The 24,600-nt window shown below is 46.8% G+C and overlaps 1 protein-coding gene across 6 annotated transcripts in view; it reads left to right on the top strand.

Moving 5' to 3' along the window:
- LOC128881065 (monocarboxylate transporter 10-like) overlaps positions 1 to 24,600 on the top strand; it is an 81,621-nt gene that overhangs the window by 35,990 nt on the left and 21,031 nt on the right. For 5 of the 6 annotated variants that reach the window (XM_054131740.1, XM_054131741.1, XM_054131739.1 and 2 more), the window contains 4 exons: positions 1,245 to 1,618; positions 2,539 to 2,782; positions 7,807 to 7,920; positions 8,172 to 8,345. In XM_054131740.1, coding sequence (XP_053987715.1) covers positions 1,448 to 1,618; positions 2,539 to 2,782; positions 7,807 to 7,920; positions 8,172 to 8,345 — 703 coding nt within the window. In that variant the 5' untranslated portion in view covers positions 1,245 to 1,447. The remainder of the gene's footprint in view (positions 1 to 1,244; positions 1,619 to 2,538; positions 2,783 to 7,806; positions 7,921 to 8,171; positions 8,346 to 24,600) is intronic. The other variant, XM_054131743.1, reaches the window with a different exon arrangement.

Here is a 24,600-nt window from a genome sequence, read left to right as displayed (position 1 = left end):
AGGGATGTATCGCAACTTGATTCTTCGCTGTTGTACGTCGAGTAGAACTCGGTGTTGTAACTTTTCAGAACACTGTGTACTTCGCACAGCTTCCACTGAAGCCACGCTTTCGTGAGAGATCGACAGGCCCTGCAGCAGATCTCGGGGTTGCTTTGACCCCAGACCCTAAGAAAACGAGGATCTTGGGGAGTGTGTTGAGTAGCTTCCTTTTTTTCCTCGCTTCGTGGAAAGGGAGAGACGGCCTTTGAAGGGCGACATAGATGGCGATCGACGTCTAAGAAAGTTGTTACGTCGCGGCACGGTTGGTTTTGAAAGAAAAAGTGCTTCACCCGTGATCGGCCGAGCGTTGAAGAGGTGTCATGGTGTTCTGATGTAAGAATTACCACCGAATATTAATTTGAAAACAAGTATTTCGCTGGAATATTTAAAAAGCTTGCGAGGGGAGTTTATAGAAGTTTTAATGACTTCTATAGAAGCAGACTTCCGGTGCGGGATACGGATAGGTTGCCGGCGTTTTCTTCGGCCAAGTGTTTCGATTAAATAGTGTTTTAGAAAAGGATTTACGGTCCGGTTGTTTTTGCAGCCGTTGCCGAGATTCCGCCTTCTCGCGGCGACGGTAAAGTTGAAATATACGTTGAACTCGGACGGCGAATACAAATCCGCCATTTGTTTCCGGCCTTCTCGTTCGTATCGCGGAACTTGACGATCGTGGGTTAGCGGTATCGAGTTTGCAAAAAGACTGGCCATCGGACCGACCACGGAAACTATAAATTCTTCGAAATAGAGGTTATTTGACTGAGAAGTCGTACGCGATGTTTCGTCGTTACGAATTTCTGCGTTCCCATTTTTCTCGGTATTTCGACGGTCGAAATCCCAGCCAGCGTTTTCCACGCGCGGCAGATATGGTGGCGCGACGGAACTGCTTTCAGATGTCCATTACTATTTAATATCTCGTAACGCGCGTCTTCGTCAAGGCACGTAGTCCTGCAATTAACACCGTCGCCCCGTCACACGGCGGACACGCTGTGCATGCTCGGCATTATCGAGGATATTTCGAAACCAGCCGCGGCAGGACTGCGTGTTTCCCGTTGCATACCAATGCAGCCAGTGCAGCCGCAAGACGTACGATACCCGCGAAAACTTGACACGATTACGATGAAGTCGTGCTCTGTTTTTCGCGAGCATAGATTTTCCTTGGGATCGAATTACGCGTGTCTAACCTCGTGCTCTTTTTCTCTTTCCAGGTGTCCTCGAAAAAAAGGAGACGATGACTCTGGCCGAGTACGATGAAACCGTCGTCCGCGACACGAGGTCGCCGTGGCAAACGCGATTAAGTAAAAACCTTTGAACGACGGACCGCCCTCTCTGTAATTAGCGCAAGGAGGATCGGTGAATTCGAACGACGGGTCGGCGAGAGGATCAGTGAAATGCACGGTCTGCCGTAAAAATGCTGGTCGACGACTGCGGCAGCGGGATGGGGTGGACATCGGCCAGCGTCCGCGGGGGTTGGTCCACCCCAGGCGGTTGCAGAAATTCCTCGATGAGCTTCGGGGGTAGCGTGCCCTCGCTGCACGCTGCTGGTTCGATAAGATCCCTGCGATCCCAGCACTCTATGCAGGTAACAAAAACCATTGGCTTCTAGCCGTTTTCGCTCGCAGCCAGGACCATTCTTCTGGTGAATGCGCCGGGGCTATTAGCGCGCCATGGAAATACTCTCCTTTTTAGTTTCCGCAGTTTCCTTGGTCATTTTTTTTTTTCTGTGAACGAGCATCGATCAGACAGGACTATTGTTGTACGTCGAGGCTTCTAATGATTTTGGGAAGCGGTTGGGGGACACGATCGAGCACTTTTCGAAACCGTGCTTCGACGAACTCTCGATGCGCGACGGGTAAAATAGTCGGAAATTCTATTAAACTAGAATCGTAGGAGATACGAATGATATATTTGCAGAGAAAATTCGCGATTAAACCAGGTCCGTGTTAACGAGGGCGGGAACCGTTGGTTCCGTGCGATGTTGCACAATGCCCAATGGAGACGCTAATTTTCGAGGAAGGTTGATTACGAGCCCATAGAATAAGCACTTATTGAACGCAGACTACGGCAATTACCTCGTTGAGGGCTTAACCGCCATTGTGCGTGTACCGCGTTTCCGAAGAGTATCCCTATTCCACTGCAATTCCTATACGAAAGCATCGACAGGAATCTGCGAGAGAACAGCAAATGTGAAATGGGACAACCTGTATACGAATATCGAGAATAGTATGCTTTTCCAAATGTTCCGCAAGCAGAACGTTGGCATACAATGGATTATCGCGTCGCGCTTCTCCTTAGGCGCGTTGAAATAGCAAGAAATCAATGCACGGTAGCCAGGATTCAATTATGGAGCTCGAAATCGATGATCGCTCACGGTTACTATTCACCTCAGGGGCGAATCGTTAATCAGGACCGCGAGAATTACTCGCGGCATTCATCCTCTAATCGGTATTCCATTTGCGACACTTTCTCCTATCGATAAATCCGACGGCGTTTAATTTCCAGAGGACGTCGGCGCAGATTCAACGCGAATACGCCCGTTACATTCACCGGTGCATTGCAGGACTTTCTTTTTCTCAGGCCGTGCCGGAGACACCGCGGAGATGCATGCACTGCCACCCGGTACACGTGCCGAGCACCCCGAACAATTACATGCACCATCCCCCGATGCAGTATTACACGCCGAACCACTGCCCCGAGCCCAGGACCGGCGTCTATACTCCTCATCGAGGAAGTTCTTATCACGGCGGTGAGTCACGACCATTTTTTAATTAGTATAAATCAGTCCTCGTGCCCGGAAAATCGGGGCTTCGGTAATGTCCGGAAAGGAGAAATCAGCTCTCCGGCAGGAGCTGTCGTTTCGAGGGTTCGTTTAATCTCGCGGCAAACTCCGTCGAAGGAATTGCTTTTGGAACGGATAATGGGTCCTAATTCTCCGTGAGATGCTGGAAAAGAATTCCGTTGGAAAACGTAATGTGTCCTCTATCTCGAGTAGACCGTCAACCTTTTGTCTCGCGATTCTGTCCTCTTTATCGTCGTCCCGTGTCTCGACTAGCTCCCAGGAGTCTCGAGTAATCGCCATCGGGTCGAAGCTACCCAGGAATCGACCATTCGTTCTCGCGTCGATGATCGTCGTTGAATTCTATTCGCTGTCGCGAGGCGAGAAAACGATGAAGACTCTCTCGCGAAAAATCGTAGTCGAGCGGAGCGATTTCCGAGATTTTTTCGATCGGTATCCCTTAAGAGAGGCGCTGTTTTATTCGGATGGTCCGACGGTATGTTTTGCATTTCATTTGATCTGCCAGATGTATCGTTCAGCAAGATTGCGCAACTTTCCTCGTAAAGCCGCGACAACAATAACCGTGCCCTTTCAGTCTCCACGGTAAACTTCTCCATAATCTTGGATACCTCTGTTTTCGTTCTCGCGGCGTTGCTCGCTAAGGGGCTCGCCTAATCCGGTTCCGCGAAGTTTCGCGACTTTGTTCGGTATTCAACGGCGAACTGGCTGGAGGAACAACAGAATAGCGAAATATGTCAAATTAATGGTGCAGAGACATTACGTTGCAAACATAGCGGTAGAAACATGCCTAACGAGGGAAGCTTTCGCATCTGGAAGTTGCACCTTTAATATACCCAAGGCTTTTCAATTGTTTGTTACACCATCGCAATAAATTAGTTGTTCGACTTCCTGCGAAGCGCAGGATATACTGTATCGGTCAGGGAGATCTCTGCGACACACAATGCGCTCGTTCGAGTAGAATTGATTTTTATTCTTCTGGCTTCTCGAGTCCTTTCATCGCAGCCCAATTTATTAAGTTCGTTCTTTGTGGATGCGAAAGAAAGGAAACAGGTTCGAACAGCACACCGCGCTGAAAGGAAAGCAGCTCCGCCTTTGTATCGTTTAAAGGATTACCTTTCTGACCGATGGCTGTACAAACGAAAACACAAAAAAGTTTGATTCGGTGCGGATTCGCGAAGAGGAAGGAAGACAGAGGTATCGCGAACTCGCGCCGCTGGAGTCGCGATAAAAATGCATCCGGTAGCAAACGAACGAGCAAGAAAATGATAAACGGTGACTACATCGTTACTGTTTAAGAAGGGAAGTCTATTTGCATCTCGTCTAGAGATTACGCGAAAATGCTCGGAGTAGCAATCGCATTCCGAGACGCGGCGAGAGGTTGTTATCCGACAGGAAACTTTCACGGTTCGACCGAAAGCAAACTCGGATAAATCGGATACAACTAGAGATGCATTACCCGGCAGATTGCCCTGGATTATACGTTGTCCTAGAAAACAACTCTCTAGGAGGACGACATTTGTTCTACAGCGTCGCGTAAGCATTATGTAATCTTCTCCGAGTCAGCGGAAAGCTGCCGATGACATCTGACACTGACTTTTCCTGCAGCCAGGCACACGCTCCGTGAATCATCCTGTTCGTTCCTCGGTTGTCAATTCACCTACCAAAGTACTTCAATTTCTCCACGTGTCGTTGGAATTCCTTCCGTCATTTTTCACTTGTCACTTTTCAATGAAATGGGCTCAGCATTCGGGACATTATTCTTTCGCGATCCATCTTATTACAGCGTCAGCGATGAAGTTATTGTATGGATGAACGATCACGGAAGCGAGGAGATCATTCTTTCGCGAATATTTTATTCTATGGAGAATACTCGGTGTGCTGTTCCTTGCTTCTAAAGAGATTCCAGCCACTCGACAGGGAAAACAATAAAAAAAAAGCAATAAGTCAAAAGTAAATGGATCGAGGACGTGTCGCAGCTAGCGCTCGGATCGCGCGTGTTTCTCGATGGGGAAAAAATCGAGTTCCGCGGCTCGATTGTCGCGACAAACGACAAAATCTCACGCGTCACGCTGAAAAATAAACAATGTATCGCAAGTCGCTTATCAGGACGGCTGACAGGCTCGTGTACCCTTTCGTCGACCGATGAACAAAAAAACTAGCAAATTCAACAAGTTGGTCAATCGAAAAGAAATATAAATAACGCGAGAAGCGTACCGGTCGTGGAATAAAATGTGAAGCTCTCGATGCGCGAGTTTGGACAGTGGAATCCATTGAGCGACAGGACGTTGATCCGCGTTAATTTAGCGTGTAATTTACAAGGCACAAACGCGCCACGTCGCACAAACGAAAGGTAGTTTTCGAAATCAGCCGCGAATAGACTCGGTTTGCGGATAGGATAAAATTTGCTTTGTTCGAGCCACGTCGATAAATACAAATATCGGCGAATTAACACGATAAATCGCGGCATATTCGACAATGGGTACGTTTTAATTTTCTGTTTCGATTGGGAGAGTTCTTTCGATGGATCGCATTCGCGAGGTCGTCGTCACCAACGGGAATCGATTTCGAATTCGTTCGCGGCATTACTCTGCTCGTTCGCATTATGTAGATGACCGCGTGCACGCAATTCCCAGCGAAATATCCGGCTCGATGGGAAAGTTTTGTATTTTTCGCTCGATTTACCGCCTCCGAATTCTCCAGGCCAGCAAAATTTGTTTCGACAAATTGGTCAGGCTGTTTGTTCGTCCGGTCATCGATGTTTGTTTTTCGTCTCTCGTTCGCGTTTGCCTATAGAAACCGATTCGCATATATCACGATCGTTTAAAATATAATCTTAAAATATTATTTCGAGGCAAAGTTTGACGCATCGACATTTATTTAACCGTACCCATCCGAGGTACATTTGTTTCGTTTGCATCTCCATTCTCGGATAAACAGTTGCAATGCTCGAACGCAAAACGCATAATAATAATAAAGTAAATGCGAGGACGCTCGAGAAACCGCGTACCAACTTGAACAGAACGTCTCAACGGATCGAAGAAAACAATTTTCTCGGTAACTGACACGATTCGCGTAGATATCGTTTCGAGAATCCAGCGAAGTACTGCGATTTGCGTCACCGCGGACGACTCGTTTGAGAGCTAAATCACCTTCAGAATTCCTCGACGTTGCAAGTTCTTTCACGCTATCGCGTTTCCACGACACCGTCGAGAGACGCGTGTTTGTCTCGTACCCCTTTCGCCGTTCAATTTTTAACGGATCTCCAGTCGTGCTCGCGCATATTTCAGCTCGAAGTTTCAATCGGAGAGCATCATCCTCCTCGCTCGAGTTCGAGGCAGGATTCGAGAATCGAAACAGGTCTTAGCGTTTCTCCACTCGACGATGCGGAACGGTTTATGAATTTTACGAGGAATCAATCCGTTCGAGCGTTGCATTATTACGGTGACAAAGTATCCAACGATCGAGTAAATTTTGCTTACAAAAAGGAATGGACGATAGGAATCCTCTCGCTTTCATTTTCAGAAGAAAGTCATGACACAGTCCGCGTCGATTTTGCATCAGCGGGGAAATTTATGGTGGTTTCGGTGTTTTACCACAGCCGAAAAAGCCTCATAATTCCTTTCGCGGCAATTTCACCGGTCACGAAGGTTCGCAATTTATCCAGCGACCCCTTCTGATGCAGGATCTCCGTCTTCCCGATTCATTTTTCACCCCGCAGCCCATTTTTTGGCCGACTAATACGCTTATCTCCTTCACGCTGGCGCAGGGTAATTAAGAATATTTCGTCTCTTTTGCTAACTCGCTTTCGCAGCCCGACCTCCGGCATTATGTTATCAGTTACTCCAGACAAAAAAATTCTCTCTCTTCCATTCTCTCCTCGGCGCATAGTGCATTAATCAGTTCTTTTGTACGCCAAGTTACAGGAAATCTAATCCAGAAGTATCAAGCGTGCAAAGTTTACGAAAAAATAGCGAAATTCGTTCGTTCGATTCGTCGCCTTCTTTTTTTTCCTCGATACTCTTTCAAAGTTTCACGTCTCTTTTACTCCGGACGAGATTCGAAAACCGACGGAAAGTATTTCCTGAATTTTACGAAAATTCTCCAGCTCTTCTGGTTGAATGTCATCGACCCGATTTCTCGAACCCTCGACCAACGGTCTGGCACACCACGCCTCCTCCAGCGGCGACCAGCATCACCTTTTCACGAGCACTTTTATCTAGCCCTCTGGACTCTTCTTTTTCCTCTTCATTTCTTTCAACTCGTTTCATCCCCTGCCTGTAGCATGCAGATGCGGCGTTGCCAGCTGCCGCGAGCCAGAGAATACGTCAAGAAAATATCTTGTCTCTCGTTGTCGAGAGAAAATCGTCTTCGCGCCGTTAACGATCATTTTCAGATGTTCGGTGAAAAATATACCCGTCACCGGCCGAAATACGTCCTGTCAACGGCCGGAACGAGCAGAATCTAGAGACTGCGCGTGGCGAGATAAGCGATAGATTCGCTAATGGAATAAGGCACGTCACGGGAGAGACGAGTAGAGTGGATCGAAAATACTCGACTATCCATCGTTATAATCTCGAATTTATAGGCGAATAGTAGAAGAGCGAACACGTTTTTCACGGAAATTAGCAGTGTCTTGAATGCACCAACAAGATCTTGCTTTAATAATGTCCATTTCAGAGTAAACAGTATTTATCTTTATCGCCGGGCTTAATCCGCGCGCAAAACAAGCCGCGACGTAAATTCATTGGTCCCGTCCGTTAGCGTGTTCTCGGTGTAATTAAGTTCTGCAAATATATCGTTGAATTACGCAAAAACAGGCGAACGTAATCCTGGAGTCTGGTTTAATCCGCGCGACGGTCTCGATTTGCATCGCAACGACACTCGAAAAAGATCGGTCGCGATGTCGTACTTTGCTTTCCCGCGTTCGAATTCTCCCCCGTCCTTTTTTATTCTATTTGAAACTCTTTCCGCAGACACTCGGATGCGTTACATGGATCCCGAGGGCAGCATAATTGGTAACAACAATTGGGTGCTCGGAGACTTAAGGAGCCTTCATCGCTGCGTGCCAGCCACCATTCGTCGGCCAGGTAATGAGAATTACTCGAAAGTACGTAAACTATGTCACTTTCGCATCGTAGAAACTCGTATCCCGTTCGACTAGACTGCCTTTCCTCCGTCGCCGTCGTTAGGAATTTTCGTAACAATTTATAGAGGCATAAATATCGAAACGGAAGACGGAACAAGTGAGCTGTTTGCACGGGCGCGATTGTCCGGGTTCGCGAGCACACGACGACGCGATTTAACGACGAATCGTAAAGAGCGTAATCTTTCCCTTCAGGCATAGACGTCGCCGGCATGCGGACGCATTTCTATCCAGAGGGAGGCTGGGGTTGGCTGGTCTGCGCAGCCGGCTTCCTCGCCCTGTTGCTCACTACTGGAATGCAGCTCGCTTTCGGGCTTCTTCACGTTCATGCCGCTCGACACTTCGGCGAGGAACACCATATGGATTTGGGTAAGTCTCCTTTCTTATGCTTTTGCCCTCTCCTTTGTCCGGAGTCTTTCGCGCAAGAACAAGACTCTCGGTGCTCCTCGTTGAACAATGTTTTATCGCCTGGCGGTTTCAGGAGAGATTAGGGAATTCGCTGGTTCAGAACCCAGCCAAGTGAATTCGCATTTAACGATTTTCTTGTTCGTAATCTTAGGTATGTACTCGTTTCGTGTCAGACTATGATCAACGAGCGAGAAGAGAAAGATAAACGACGTAATCTTAGATAACTTTAAATTTTTCGAGGCAGCAAGGAGGAGGGATCGTTTCGTTACAGAATAGTTTAAATGTACGAGCCATCGCGTGAAAGCGTGACGAGAGATTTATTCGGACGGAATCACGACGTGCATTTTTCCCGCGACCGTTATTTAATAATAGGGCCGAGGCAGAATTTAAAGTAAACTGTTTTTTTTTTTAACGGGATCGAGGAAGCAATCAAGCAAGCGAACGTGATGTGAATTTCATCCCTCGTTACAAGGGCAGAGGCACGTAAGGAACCCTTGTACCACGGTGATCGAGCAATTTTTTCGAAAAGCATGAAAGCGACAAGTTCTGGAAAAGTATTCGCATTTTATCGATGTGGAGAGATGTCAGAGATTCGAGGGTCGGTCTCGATAAAATTGAATCGACAGATGTCAGGCTTGGGTTACAGTTAAGAGGACTGTCGTTATCTCGTGAACTGTACGACGTGTGTCAATAATAATAGTCGCTTCGTAATTTTTCGATAAACACAATTAAGGTGCTATTTTATTTTATAATAAGCATAAATTGGTTTCAGTCGACCGTTCGTTGATTTTGTTTTGTTATTATCGCGTATGCCGTACTTTTTCTCGATAGCTTTCTATCTCCATTTTGGTGTTATCGGAAGTTTTGGATGTCAGGATGCATAGGTTGAATTTAACGGGTCCATTAAGGTGGTCTGCGATCGAAACATCAGGGGAACGGGGGTATTAAGGTCAGACGATGAGAGTGGCTCGAAAAAGGCGGACTGCGAGGCCTACGGGGGCGGCTTTTTCTCGATAATGCATGAAATACGGAAGTCCTCGATAAGTCGAGGTTTATTTAAAGGCGAGGGAAAAATAATGGCCGCCCAGAGACCCGCGAACAGTTTGATAGGACTTCCACGGCTGACAGCTGATAGATACTGGGAGGCGAAGAGCTTATCGTTGACCTACTCTACTTAGTTATCTGGTATACATCATACGGCTGCGAGTTGTAAAGTCCGATCGATCGGTATATTTACGTGGTTTCCGCGTCGGTGGACGACCTCGTAATTTATGGGGGAGGGGGACCAAGTTACGTAAAAATTACGATACATTCAATATTGGGCCGACCCTGAGGCAATATATCGCACTTCGAGCGCGACCGAACCATCGATCTTCCCGTGCGACGCGACGAAGTCGTATTTTAAATATTTCAGAGGAATCTCGGGGACCCGTTGAAGTCAATAATTTATGGAGTTTCGTTCGTTTAATTTATAAGCACGCGTTCGCAGTCTGTCGCAAATAAATCTTAAAGCGATCTTTTCTGAGCCCATCGAGCATTTTAAATTATGCCGAATCAACGGCGAATTTTCTTGAAAATTTCCGTGTACGTTTAATTTCATTTCGATTCATAATTGAATTAGCCATTTCCACGGGGCCATTCGTAGCGTCTCTATTGATCGTAAAATATAGGAATTCCCATACCGAAACCAAACGTTTTCGTATTCCATTAAGTCTCGTAGTCACTCGAATACCGTTCGGAAGCGATCCCAAGAGGACATTAAGCGCGTTCTTGTCGGTCATTTTCCTAAGCAGCGGACTGTTAAAAGTCGCTTAACAGGTTGCGAGATTAGAGGTCAAAAGGCGGAAACTTAGTCGCTACGAAGCTCACGCGATAGAAAAGCGTAAGGCGTTTCCTCTCGACGTGACATTTTTTTCTACTCTCGAAAACGAACAGATTAATGTCTTCTCGCGTGTGCCAGCTTTTACATTCTAGATACTACATTTTAGTTGCACCCCAATTACAAAGTTTCTCGCGCATACGACCTCGACACTACCGCAAGCGCTCATTCCATTGAACTGTGTACACGTTGTTTTTCATTAAACATGTATTACGAGCGAACCCTCGGGTTATTCAAACTGTCGATATTTACCAAAGTTTGATCGAAAATTTTGAAGCACCAGAGAACGGATTGGCATCGCATCGATGTTTTCAGCAGACCTCAGAGGTACGTTTATGGAATTTCGATGGAGAGTTTCATCGGGTTAATTGGGGCAATTAATTACCTTTAATGAGTAATTACTGTATATCGATATCGCGTTCCGTTTCTCTCGGTTGGTTCGCGTTATAAATCAAAAATACATTGTAACGAACGCGATCGCGAACGTTATCGTGGTAGTTGCTCGTCGTAAGACAAACGCGATTATGTCTTTTTTACAGATTATTATTTTTCCGTACACTTCGCGAAACAATTGACGTTCTCGCACGCGATCTCTGTAACTTTGAATCGTCCAAGTGGAATCTTCTAGGTTATTCCAACAATATCGCACGTACAGCTCACGAAAATCCTCGAGACACTCGAAACGGTCTACGGCGAATTCGAGGATCGGTATCTCCTTGGGCCACCGTGCTCGTTGGATCCCTCGCTCGAGTGTTCTCTCGCGACACGGCTACGTGGTTAGATCTAAATACCGATTATTCTTTCAAAGAGCACAAGACGAATTTCTCGGATGTTTCGTATATACGTCTGAAAGTCCGATTCTGAAAGCGAGCTACGATACCAGCGAGCTGATACCGACGAGCCAGCAACTGGTTGACGGCTTTTATTTTTAGTACGTAAGCTAAAGGTCACCAACCCGTTGTTAAGTAAATGAATATCATGGCCAATTACATCCTTAACGTTCGAACGACCGATCAACTTTATTGCGATGGAAATTGCGTCCTTTCGTGGGGGACAAACTCCGAAGAAACGGGCAAGCCGCGGGCTGAACCTTTGCGTCGGGACAAAGGTCGTCGCTTAAAATACTAGAGTGCCGGTACATCGTTGAAAAATGTCACCGCGTTAATTTTCTCGCACGTTGCAAAAGTGCACTTCTGCGTCCTCTTGAAATCACTCGATTGTTTCACACTCGCCAGGACTTTACCGAAACTTTTCCCCAAAGAGTATCGAACTGTCTATAGGTCGAGGGATATGCATCGACGCGAATCGAACTTTGCACTCAATCTTCGCGAACTGAAACATCGCGGGACTCGCGAGTTTCCCGTCTCGAGTTGCGGGAGACCTGTCGCGAGATACTAGCGCCGGCATTTCTTGCTTTTAAAGAGAGCAAAACACCGCTGTTCGCCGGGAGTGGATTTAAAGACGACTCGCCTCGGAAATCGTGGTAGCAGCGGCCAATGGCGATACCGCGGGAAAAACGAGGAAAACGAGTAAAGTTTCAGCGGTTTTGCGACACGCGGAAGATTTTAAATATTTGGAAACACGAGTCGCGCGAGAACGGAAACCCAAAGAATATTCCGTTTTCGCGAAAGTTATCGTCATCCTCTGCCGCGCTCTCGGTAATCCTCTTTCGGATTCAACAATTTTTCATTTCTTTCCGCGGATTTTACGAAATAGGTCGTGTAAACCATTCTTTCAAAGCGTGGAGACACTCTTGTGTAATTCGTACAGTGTTCTGAAAGTTGTGGCTGCGGCCCGCGATCCGGTAGTTTTCATTAAAATATCACGAACGCGACCCGATGCCCGCTTTTAAATATCACACGGCGATTATTCGCGCCGGAATACGTTTTTGCGATATTAATGGCGTTCCCGGGATTCCCGATGCTCCTCTTCTTTTTCACCGATTACGGAAAATGGCGTGGCGAGAACGTTGTGCTCGCGGAACCGTGCGAGCACCGACGCCCGAGTGCAACGGAATACGGTATTATCTATGAAATGTACTCGCGGAAAGTAAAGCTCTCGAAAGAAAAAGGAAATGCAAATATATTCTTACGGATGATAAAATATTTGTTCGGCGAATAGTCATTACGAGGGAGTTCGCGATACGTGCGACCTTTAAGAGGAGTTCTCCAGAAAAATTCTCCGTCCTCTCGCTGATTACTTCTAGGTCCAAAGTTCGTCGCGAATCCACGTTTCTCCTGCGTGATTTGAAAAATTCAACCACCTAAAAGAGTGGCTCGTTGGATGGACGATTCAATGCTCGCTCTCCTAACGAGCATTTATTATTCAGGATCAGCTAGCTGTTCGCTTTCTGTCCGTCACGAAGGATTCCCCGCGACCCATGACATTCAATTTCCACCTCGTCTGGTGGAATGGGATTTTCACGGATCCTCTAGACTAGCAGCGCTTGGTAAACTACGTCGCTGTTCCCGTGTCATGTCCACGCGTCGGACGACGCGTGCATTCGACGCAATTCCAACGAAATTTACCGAAACGAAACGAAACGTCGAACGTCGCACGTCGGACATTTTCGGTTTCCCGCGATTCGATTCGACCGATCGACCCCGCCGAGTCGTGCCGCGAAACGTGGCCGCGATTCGGCGTTTTTTAATTTACAACGCGAAGAGCCGTCAGTGTCCGGGGAGATTTTCAACCGACCCCGATTAACGGTCGACGAAACGAGCTTCCTGGGATTTTCGACTATCCAGCGTTTTCGTTTTGTTTCCAATTTCAACGAAGCACAAATTGTTACCGAATGCATTGTCGCGTTAAATTGTCGTCTGCTGGGCGGAGGAAGAGAAAGATCTGTCGCTGGTTAAATAGATTAAAGAGACTCTGGTCGATAGCGGATCGAGCAAACAACTTCCGCGAGTTCGCGAGCTCGCAGCTGCAGAACCTGGCGTCCCTCGACTCGCGGTCCGCGGCGACACGCGTGTCGATAATCGAATCGGACCCCTCGCTACGTCTCTGCCTCCCTTGCGGTGGTACGAATGGCAAATCGATATACGCGGGTGCGCGACGCATTTCGCAATACAATTACCGGATGCAGCGAAACCCCGGTCTCGTGTATTCCCGAAGAACACCCGCCTCCTATTATCGTTGCGCTGTTCTCTACTCCAACTTTGCGTGTAACGTTGTTACTGTTTATCGTCCGTTGAATATTACGTCCCGAGTCGTACAATGACGCTGGAGGACAGCGTCAGACGCGGGACGCCATCGGGACGACGTCGTCGGGACGCACAAAGCCCTCCCCCGTGCTCCCAGCAAACAGGGAAATCAAGGAAGCGACGCGGCAGCTTATTAGACCGTCGCCGACGACCGAGCGTCGAATGAGACTCGCGCTGACGTTCTGTGCGTCTTTAATGACGTTCCGTGGTTGGATATTAAATCTCGCGATTGCGTGAACCGCATATTGGATCCCTCGGTGCGCGTTCATTGAGGATTCAGTGCGCGATGTATCTCCGCTGCATATTGGATCGTCAGGTGTCGTTGCGTGATACGGACCGCGCGGTTCTTACTTCGAGTACCCCGCGATGGGTGGATACGATCCACGATGTTAGAGTCGAACAAATTTCGGATAGAGGTCATTTCAAGGTCGACGTTAATTTCTACGGAAGTGATTTTTAACCGCTAATTCAGCGTTCGAAAGCGCACGAATTATGAGAAACGGGAACGGAAAACACCTTCGTCATTTTAAATCGAATTCAAATAGCCAATCGCCATTAAGCTAAGTACCTCTTTGTGTATTCCGCAAGCCGTTCCGAGCGTTCGTTTCCCTATCGCGCATCTGCTGATAACCGGACGCAGATATCGATGTTCCTCTAATAGCCTCCCGTGGCTAGATATTCGATTGCAAAAGGAATACGATGAAACAGGAACAATTCGCGATTCTTCGCAGAGCTTTCCCGCGACGTCCCGTTATTATCGCAAAATGATCGAGATCGTGTAATCGTAAGTTATGAATCGAGATAAAACTTGATCGACTCTTCGAACGTACTCCTGACGTAATATCGTCGAGGAGAACGCGCATCGGTAGACAAGACTCCGACGAGTGTCATTATGATCTCCTCGATGCTTGATACTGGTTGCGTCGACAGGCAGGTCCGGTATACAGTTATATAACCGGTAGACACGTAAGAAAGCAGAAGCTTCGGGGATTTCTTTTCAGTGATGTAGAGAACGACGGCGCGCTATTGGATGCACGTGCAGGCTGCATTCACGAGGATTCAGAGACCAGTCCGGGATAGACCCAGTTCCGCCAGAGTTATACATTTCTTCGTTCGTCGAAATTAGACGTAGTCAAAGCTCACGAGGAATAACCTAGCGAACTGTCTGCGTTCGATAAATTTTCTTACTCGAAATCCTGGCTGCGATCGCTTCGCGTTGCTCCGCCACGTAATCATTCTTTAATCTCTGTTGCTACTTCGTTTCGTCGAATATCAAAGGTGAAATGGCTGTTCGTTCCGTTCAAGGTCGGTATACACCATCGCGTACTTTCATTGAATTTTATTTTCTACGCTACGATCTAATTTTAATCAAGGAGAAGAAAATTCAAAAAGCATTCGACCGTTTCAACAACGAAGTAAAAAGTTTCCCATCGCGCTTCCTGCCTGGCGGTAGCAAACGTTTACGACAAAACTTTGCGTCCGTTGTTGCGGTACGGTTAACAACGTTGTCTGACGTCGTCCATCGATTACACGCCGGCCGCTTCCTGCGCTTCTTCCGTATTACGCCAGCACGAGCTTGAAAAACTTTCGTTCCTTCGCTCTGCCTCCTTTCATTTTTTTTTTTTCACAATAAGGCTTCCCTTGTTCCCTCTATTAGTATACTTTCGTTCGCTGTATTTATAGCGATCGTTCGACGGTGCTCCAGCGAAGACGGTAGATTATACTCGTCCCTGTAAATTGCGGAGCTCGTTAAATATTCGACGGTGCTGCGCTGGTTCGTCGTAAATCGAAGATTACAGTCGGGTTGAGATTCGTCTCGATACTCGCGACTGTCCGCAAAATAACCACTTCGCCTGTGTGGCGACTCCCGGTCGCCATTCGACGACGTAAACGTCGTCGAGTGCGAAGGGTTAAAATCGTACGTCGAACCTCGAGAGCCCTTAATCCAGTCTCGAGAAGAAGTCGAGGACCTAGCTGGAGCGTAGTTTTCTTTAATTTTACGACTACGAGACTTTGCATTTTAAACCCTAAAGCATGTCTTCGACAATGAAATCCACCCTTACGTACTTCCCTCGCGTTACGAGACACCCTGCACAATTCAGCTACGCATGAACTGATAACAAGAATAGTCCTGCGCGAGGCTGGAAGGTTAAAGATTCAAGGTCGGTTATATCGTGCACCGTGCTCGATCACCATTACAATTTCACTATCGCGGTATATAATCCGCGATGAGCTATCGGCTCGCTTTTAAAAGGTAAAAAGGCGGAAACACCTAACCTACTTTACTCGTCGTTCTTGGTATTACACAATTTCTTCGTGTTAACGAGGAACAGACGCAGAGTGTCCGTCGTCGATTTTAACGAAAACTTACAGGTTCGCGAATTCGATTGCTAATAAATCTTTGCAACAGCAGGTACCTTCGATCTCCTTATTAAATTTACTTGTCAACGTGTACGTCATGTTATTTTCCTTCGTAAGTCGTAAAAACTTTGTTCGGAAAACTTCCGTCTACCTTTGGTACTTTCGAAGATGGCACCAGAGGGGGGTGAAACTTTGCAAGGTAGTTTCGCTCCTCGAACTTCGGCTACCGCAGCCGAAAAAATAACAAGTCTCTTTTATTTTCGATCGCTCCGCTTCTTTGCGAGTCGCGTCGAGTAATTCGTTTTAATTTTTGCAACGCTCCGCGGTTGGAAAAAGAATAATAGCGTAACGCGGTATCGAGAGCGAAGGGTGACGATTATATTTCTGGAATCGGGGAGTAAAAGTTGTCGCTCGTAGGCGAGAATTACCGAATCTCCATTTTACGCGGAACAGGCGCGGCGATTTCTTAAAGATTCTCGGAGAAAAGTTTCCGAGACGCGATCGTTGCACGGAGAAAAGTTGGTCGTTCGCCTAATGGGATTTCCGCATAACGGGAAATTCATCGGGAGGGGGAACTCGAGGCTCGAGAAAAGTCTCGTCTCCGCTGTTTTTCCCTTCCCACGATGAAGAAGTCCTCGGACTTATTCCCTCGAACAATTGAAACGTGGTCAGTAAGTTCCCTTATCCAGAGGGCCGTCTGGGATCCGCGGAAGAAGCTTTTAACGGACTCGTTACGCCGCCATTCAGCAAATCTGGGTCAAAGATTCCTGAAACGGTCGCGGCGCGATGTAACGATAATTAAAACAATGCGACGGGAAAGTTGAGGAGTCGCCTGTGGCGGGCGACAATAGACGCGGCATTATTATTTGGCCCGGGCCAAAGTTTTCTCCTTGTGACGCATCGAAGGCGAGGGGGTTTACGAGTAAAACTCGCGGTAAATCTTCGAGCTTTTGTTCGAAGAAAGAAACCGCGTCCTTGGACGACAATTTTCTTTTTTAATATCGAAGATTCGAGTCGCACCGACGCTCGAGGACTGTTGTCGTTTGATGTGTACGGAACGTTGCGACAATGTTTCGTGAATTTTGCTCCAACCACGAAGGAGAACGCTAACAGTCGCTCTCATCGATACCGATTACGAGATACATTGCCACGGGTGCTGGAGGCTGTCTCCGTTGAAATGTCCCTCTCGACTAAAGGGACAGGAAGAATAGACGAACGTGAAGGCCTGTCATCGAGACTCTGCTCGCTAAAGAAACATGCACCACCAGACAGAACAAAGTCGCGGATCTAGTCTTACGAGCTAGACACGCTGCTGGAACATTTTTTCCTCTCGAATGAAAGGTAAAAAGGTAGAAAGGTAAAAAGGTAGAAAACCGAAGGGTCGCGAGGACGTTTCGGGAGGTAGAGATTAAACGTCGATTTTATTTCCCAAAGTGGATCCTACGCGACATATTCTTCGTCCCGTGAAAGAGTTTCTCGCGAGCAGGACTCGAGGAGGACCTTCAAAGGAGTCCAGTGAGCGTTCGCGATGATTGGAAAACGCCGCCTGGGAAATACTTTTTCACTTCATCGAGTAGCAGTCCGCTTCTGGTGTTCTCCGCAGTGAATCTGGAACTCACTTTCGTTGAACGAACGAGTTGTTCGCGATAAAGGGACTTAAAACGTTACCCGGGAAAACGTGTTCGCCGTTAGAAAACAGATGGTCAGACCCGATTAAAATCGTTTTCGTCGATTCGAAGATCAGAGGTGAAATCGAATGAACGACTGCGCGCTCGTACGTGCGCCGCTTATCGAACTTATGATCGCATTTATTTTCCCGTCCGTGCTATTTCGACTCGGGATCCGCGGCATCGACTTCGATAATTGAACGCGAGAGCGATCAGGCATTTTAGAGAGAGATCCGATGTGGAACTAAAACAACGACGATAGAGAAACATACGCGAAGTCAACGGTGATGTAAATATACGTATATAGGTACCGCGTAATTTACGGTACAGTTTCGAATATGGGAAATAAAAGCGAAACCTTGATGTATGCTGGGAAGGTTAATAAAAGAGGAGTATCGCTAAATATTCGCATACGTGTCGATAAAGTTAGAAATAAACGAAAACACGAGTAGATACCCATGTTCGTTTCGAATGTACCGAGTGGTACGGATCGATTTTCTCATCTGGTCGGACAGTGCTCGCGCACTCGTAACTATTTTTTACATTTTTTACGAGCGCGAGTGCACGCCCAGGCATGTATGCGTTTTTACATGAAACTAAGCAGCCACGCTTTAAAATTAAATGAGTCTTGACATTTAAAAAATGTGTATGAAACAACGGCATATGAAATTCTGTAAAATACAAAGATTTTAATTCGCGCGAGTCCAATTCACGTAGCAAATCGTTACAGCAGTGACGATCTTTAAACCTCCGACGAGCTGGTACGCCACTGGAATATGCGCCCGTGGAATTTTACGCGTGTCATCGATTAGGCCATTAATCTTTGATTCTCTGAGCGCGAAACATGCGTGTCGCTTACCCCGAATAAGCGTTACCCCTCCTGCTCGTTTGTCTCCAGTCACCCTGAACGCGCGATTTTCATTCATAACGCATCTTACGAGCGTTTTAAACACTGGTCTGCACAGTCATCCATCGTTATCCATGTTTCCTTGTCTTTGCGTTGTCATTTTGCCTCGTCTTCTACAGGCGAAATCACTGTCCGACGTATCGGATATTTTACGCGATACTGTCAGCAACAAGTGTGTTCCCCTGTTTAGATACTCTTTACTTAGCGGCTAATACCGAATAGGGGGAGTTAAAATTAAGCCAGCGAGGTCTCAAATATCAGAGTTGCAAATATCCGAGTTCCGCGACGATCGATTCTCTCCGACCGAATTCTTGTCGTTTAGCTTTCGTTACGAGTCCAATTTTCATCGTAACTGGAGATCTTCGATTAAACGATGTTTCCCGAGTGCCTCGAAGGTCGACGTTCATCCATCGCTGGCCACATCTTCGCAGGAACAAAGTTATCCTTGACCCGTCCGAGTCCTACTGTCCTCGTTCGAGATCAAAGACGATCTCTTCGCGACAACGAGGCTTTTCTCCGTCCCTTAAACATTTTTCCGATCTGTCCTCGAACGAGACATCGAGGACGAACGAATTAAACGAAACGAAACGGCTTTCGTTCGACCCTAATTCCCTGCGACGAAGCCTAACGCTAATTCGATACTTGGAATCTCAGTTCTCGTACAAGGTTACTCGTTGTTTGTGTAATTTAAGGACAGAGTAACGTAAGTTTACGAGAGAGAATGTTTTACCTTTGAAGCTAAACAAGAGAACGCAACGACGAAGAAAATAGACCATAACAGTATTTCAGAGAAATTTTCATATTCGATGTTTTTCATGTTTCGATATTTTCTCTCCGAGCGCGCAATAAACTCTGGAAAATTTCAGAGAAAAGCGGTATCCGTTTACATTCAAAGGGAGTCTGGTAACGAATGTTACATGCTACGTTTACTCACGGTCTCTGAATTTCATTTTACACGAAAGTTTGACGTTGAAATTATCATGTCCGAAAACGGGAGACAACCAAACAAGAATTACCGCTGTAACCAATCCAAATCCTAATACACCCTCGACGTTATTCGATCGAACGAACTTTCTATCGATGCTAAAACACGGATGGTTTTCATTGATACCCAATCCCAGTATTTTATAAGAACGCTTGGAGCGAACCACTGTTTGCAAATTTATCGATTTTCTCAATTGTAAACAGAGCTGTTAATACTGATAACAAATATTACGTTAGCGTATAACCGAGCACAACAAAGAAATATAAATAAATAAAATTGTGTTTCAAATACAAACGCTATACATAAATAAACGTCCGCGTTTCGGAAACACAAACAATTTTCTACAATTATCGACTCTTCCTCAAAAAAAACATATCTGGTCGAGAGCGATAATCTAAAAACGACCTAGGTTCTGTACAAGCGGAAGCGGCCTGCAGATCTTCGAAAAAGAAAACGATAACCGAACGAGATTTCGTCGCAAATTTCTTTCGAATCTTCGCCAGCGATCGCAGCCACGACTCGAGCGACGAAGTTCCTTGAAACGTGATCCTTCCGCACGCGAATTACAGCGCGGCGACGCCGGGACCGGAAGTTAGGAGGCACTCTATCGCCGAAACGGTTTCACTAGAACGCTGCAGCGGGGCGACGTAGTCTTGATAAGACCTCGCGTTTCACAGAGAAACCGTTTAAGCTTCGATGTCCCGAGCACGGAGCCGCGTGATCCGCCAAAGGCGTGGGTGGCGGCAGATAATTATCCAGCTAGACGAGCCCCGCGATCCGGTGGATGGACTGCGGATAATTCTCTGGAGCAGTCAGACGTCACCGGGTAATCCGGGCACAATTACCAGAGTTCGAGAACTTGGCACCGGAACGATCCTTGACGTACCTATCGCCGCGTTCCCGTGTGATCGCTGTTTTCCAATTTTCCCCTTTCCTTCTCTGAAATTGATTAAAGCTGCGTACTTCTTTGTCCACGATTTCGCGAACAATTGAATTCGCGCAGAATTTCGGGCTCGTCTTCGCGACAGTTTCGGAGAATTCGGCTCGTTAGCGCTCGGTAACGGGCGAACATTTCGTGTAATTCCGCTTGTTTCTTTTCAAAGCTGCCAGATCCAGATTGGACGATTACTTTTACCGTCGTTCTTTCAGCACCGCTAGCAAGAACCAAGATAAATATCGTTCTTTGCGTCGACGATGTTATTTCGCTGTTTCCGGAATTGCTGTCTTTATTTCTCCGCGTTGGACTTTTCATCGAGTAATAAAAAGTCTTATCGAAACGTTGCTTTTAAGGCGACGCTATTAAGATTAATCGGTTAACGCTGTTTCGTACGTTTTTAGTATTTTATAAACGTTATAGTTGGCGAGTCATTTTGAATTTTACCAACGATAAACGAGCTCGCTGGTTTTCATAATATAGACAAAAAAAAAACATTGAAACATCGAAAACGTATGACACGAGAACAATAGGTTCGCCACGTATTTCATTTTAGCATCGCAGTAATTTGTAATTAGCAATCGAATCGAATACGGTGGAACGTTATTAATCTGGACGTCCCGTTGATCCGGGCATCCATTTGTTTCAGATGACCTCTTTACTTGATTCGCGCGGATTAACCAGAACCCGTTGCATTTTTATTCGCGAAATCCGCCTATAATGCAATAAAATCTGATTAATCCGATCTGCATCGCGTCGAAATACCGCTTCAAGTGAATTAACAGACGTATCGCTGGATTTTTTCTATTTTTACTCGACGAACCTGGAATTCTTCGAATTCCCATAAAATGCGGATACGTGTTTGGTATATTTTAATTGTAGCTTTCAAACTCGTATTCGGAAATGGTCGTTTATTAATAGTAACATCGTTTTCCGCACGATTCGGACCGATTTCCTCCTCAGTTCCGTCGCTAAGTAGTTTCCAAGCAAAGACGAGAGATCTAACGGCGCGTCTAACTCGCGGAACGGAATTCGAAATACGACGGAGTCGTTTTGCGACCGAGAAGAGCCAGGAAATGAAACGCAACCGTGATCAACGTCGACGAAAGGAAAAACGAGCATTCGAGTACGAGAGACACGGATAAATACGACCGTGGGAAACAGACAGCCTCGGGAAAACGGGCCGAGGCTCAAAGAATTCCCTACGAATTCAGCAAAAGCTGGAACGCGTCTCGGGAAGAGGCGGGTGTGCTTCTTTCCACGTCGACGGATAGAACTTACGAAAATGAGAGCGAGTTATATTCATCGGATGATTCACCGAAGGAGTCTTGGAAAAAAAATATGCGACGAGTTCGATTCAATGACGTATTCATCGGCAATTCTCTAAATGCGAAAATCGTTTCTCTTTCGAATTTATTAAAATGTAATTTCTGTTCGTAAAACATAGACGGTGAGTGCCGCGAAAAATGAGACGCGACTGATTCAAATGGAATGTCTAATTACGGGACGGCCACTAAAATTTACAGAGAGAAAGAAGCCGTTGATAATGGCAAACGAGACTTGTCAACCAAGATTCGCGTTCCATGCGTGAACGTTTAACGACTCGTTGTCGCGGCGAATGTTACGCATGGAATAACGAAAAATCGGGAGTTGCGATGGGCGAAATGGCTTTTAAATTAAAAATTAACGACACTCCGACGCGCAACACCGCGATGCAAGTGCTACGGTCATAACGAGCGTGAACCGAGTGCGGAGTAATTCAATGAAGAAACAGTTGGGATTTACGGTCGGAACGTCTCTTCGCGCTGCAACTTACGCGATATGGTTTCGCGTAGACGCATATTATTAAACTACACGATCCCGTTATACGAGGCTGGCAAGCATTAGACGTTAGAGGTAGCTTGTAGTTTAAGAGCGATTTAAAACTTTTTACTCGTTTAACCTTCCTGTCCATATGCGTACGTTCTTATCGCATCGAATCTCCAAATTCACTCCCTTTACGGTCCTAGAATTACGGTCCCTAGAAACGAAGTAAGTTGCCTAAGAGGTGTCGAAATTGCATTCGAAAGCACACGAGGTATCAAACTACATGCCTTGATCGCGTCCCGATCAAACACAGATTTCTATGCAATTTCGCGCACCCGCGAACCAATAGCCACGGGCTATCGTCGAAACTTCCGCGAACAAAGAACTTCGCAGGCAGTAAATCTTGTTTCAGCCGAGTGAAAGCTTCCTTGGATACGATTCGCGTAGTCGGCGCGCGCCATGAATAAAACCCTGAATCCGAGCAAACCGCAATCAAAACTTCCGTGTAATGGACTGCGGTAAAAAATAGGCTTTGCCAGGCTTTATTTCGTGCCTTTATTAGAACGGCCATGGATGTTCGTTAATTCTTGCTCGTTCCGTTCCTTCGAGGAGTTGTAAAACCAGACCCAGTGGAAGTGGCTTAAGATCCGATTTTTATTCCACGCGAACGGGAGTACTACGATTCGGTCCTGCCATTGGAGGACACCGGAAATCGTTGAATGCAGGGACATCCCGGTCTGTGGACAATTCAGGAAGCGTGGCGCCTGGTGTATTTTACAGGAATGGATCGTTTCGCGGGAACGCGACATCCCACGAATCCGAGGCGACTTGTTCGTTGCTACAGCTCGCCAGTGGTGCTAAAAACGTCAGGCCTCTTAAATTATTCCCTCTCCCAGTCGAGTCCGGTGGTTGGTACCTGTTGAAACTCGGGTAGACGCTCGCTGGGGTTGTTCAATGTTCTCGACGCGAGTGGACGATGCGTGTTTCTTTTCAGCGTCGAGATCAATCGTACCGCCACAGAATTCGTCGCTGGTTCTGCGAGTAATCGTACTGGCTCGCTGAAACCTCCAGCGACGGCACGAAATTCAACGAAGATTGAATTGGAAAAAAAATAGATTGTCGTTTCTTCTATTCTTTGTAAACTGGTATCTCTCTATAGCGCGGTATCCAGTACTCGGTAGTAGCAACGGTAAAGTCGGAATTCAACAGTCCTTGATTCGTAACCACAGAGACCGGAACGTTCGCCGACGCAAACTTTTGTTTGAAACAACGTTGCCAGGCTCCGCTAATCAACCTCGGTGATCGATAGCGTCGGTATTCAACCATCGAGGTCAGATTTTTCGAAAAAAAAGACTCCCCGAGCCACTCGAGACTCGAGTGCTGGTCGACAAACAGCCAAGGTCTGTTGCAAACCGTTCGAAACAACGTTTTCGTCGCGAGCTCTTTCGTTGGCGATAGAATCGAGGAAATTGATCGAGAATTGCTTCGTTCGAATCGAATGAAATTGGTTAGAAATAAAAATGTTGGCGTTAATTGTGCATCCTTACTATAGAACTCGACTCGTCTAAACTTGAGTAGAACATTCAGCAGCGAGCTAACGGTTTTATCGTCGGCCAGCCGATGGCAAATGTAGGATTCTCGATTTTCCGTGCCAAGAGGATATCGACTCCCGGTCCTCCTGGGCGCAGGGATTTCTAAAGCCTTATCCGTGGGATCCTTCAACGCGCGATCCAACAAACTTTCGGACAATGGCCGAATATTACGAATGTTTCCAACGGCGGCTCGAAAGTCGAACGAACGAGGAGAGAACGGGGGCGATGATTATCGTTGGGAACAGGACGAACCGTTTCCCGCGGAATTGTTTGCTAACGAAACGTCAGCAATGACGGTAACCGTCGCACAGACAGTTGCCAGTGCATTCGACCCTTCTGCTTTCTTCGGCGCCCTATTATTTCGATGTCCTCGCCGCGGGCTGTACGGCCGACGAGAATCGTTGCTCCACATTTCATCCGAAAACCAGTGAAAGGGTCGACCACTGTCTCGCGCGAATCGGAGAATCGCGATCGGCTCGATGACTCGGAACGATCGATGTCTTTCGCGATTTCTACGTCGCCAGCTCACTCGAACGGTCGTTACGTCGCGTCGCGTCGGTTTGGCGGCAACGTGCGATGAATTTCGATCGAGGTGTTCGCGGAGCCTAGGGAATTTTAAATTGATCGCGACAGGGCGAGCGCGCGGTTGCACGTGGGGTGTCCCTATTCATTCGTGACTGGCATCTCGATCGTCGATTCCTGTCATCGAATATAACCGTATTTGTGCAAACGTTAAATTCGAATACAACGTCGGACGTTAAGATACGTTTTCCAAGCTGGGGACGAGGAAATGTTGGGTGACTTATGAACGTCGGCGTACCTTCGTACATAACTCGCATTCTTGTATATTAGGATGAAATAAGGCGTGAAATAATAACG

This window comes from Hylaeus volcanicus, chromosome 8 (genome assembly GCF_026283585.1).
Source record: "Hylaeus volcanicus isolate JK05 chromosome 8, UHH_iyHylVolc1.0_haploid, whole genome shotgun sequence".
In the NCBI taxonomy this organism is placed as follows: Eukaryota; Metazoa; Arthropoda; class Insecta; order Hymenoptera; family Colletidae; genus Hylaeus; species Hylaeus volcanicus.
This window is presented reverse-complemented; position numbering and strand designations above follow the sequence as displayed.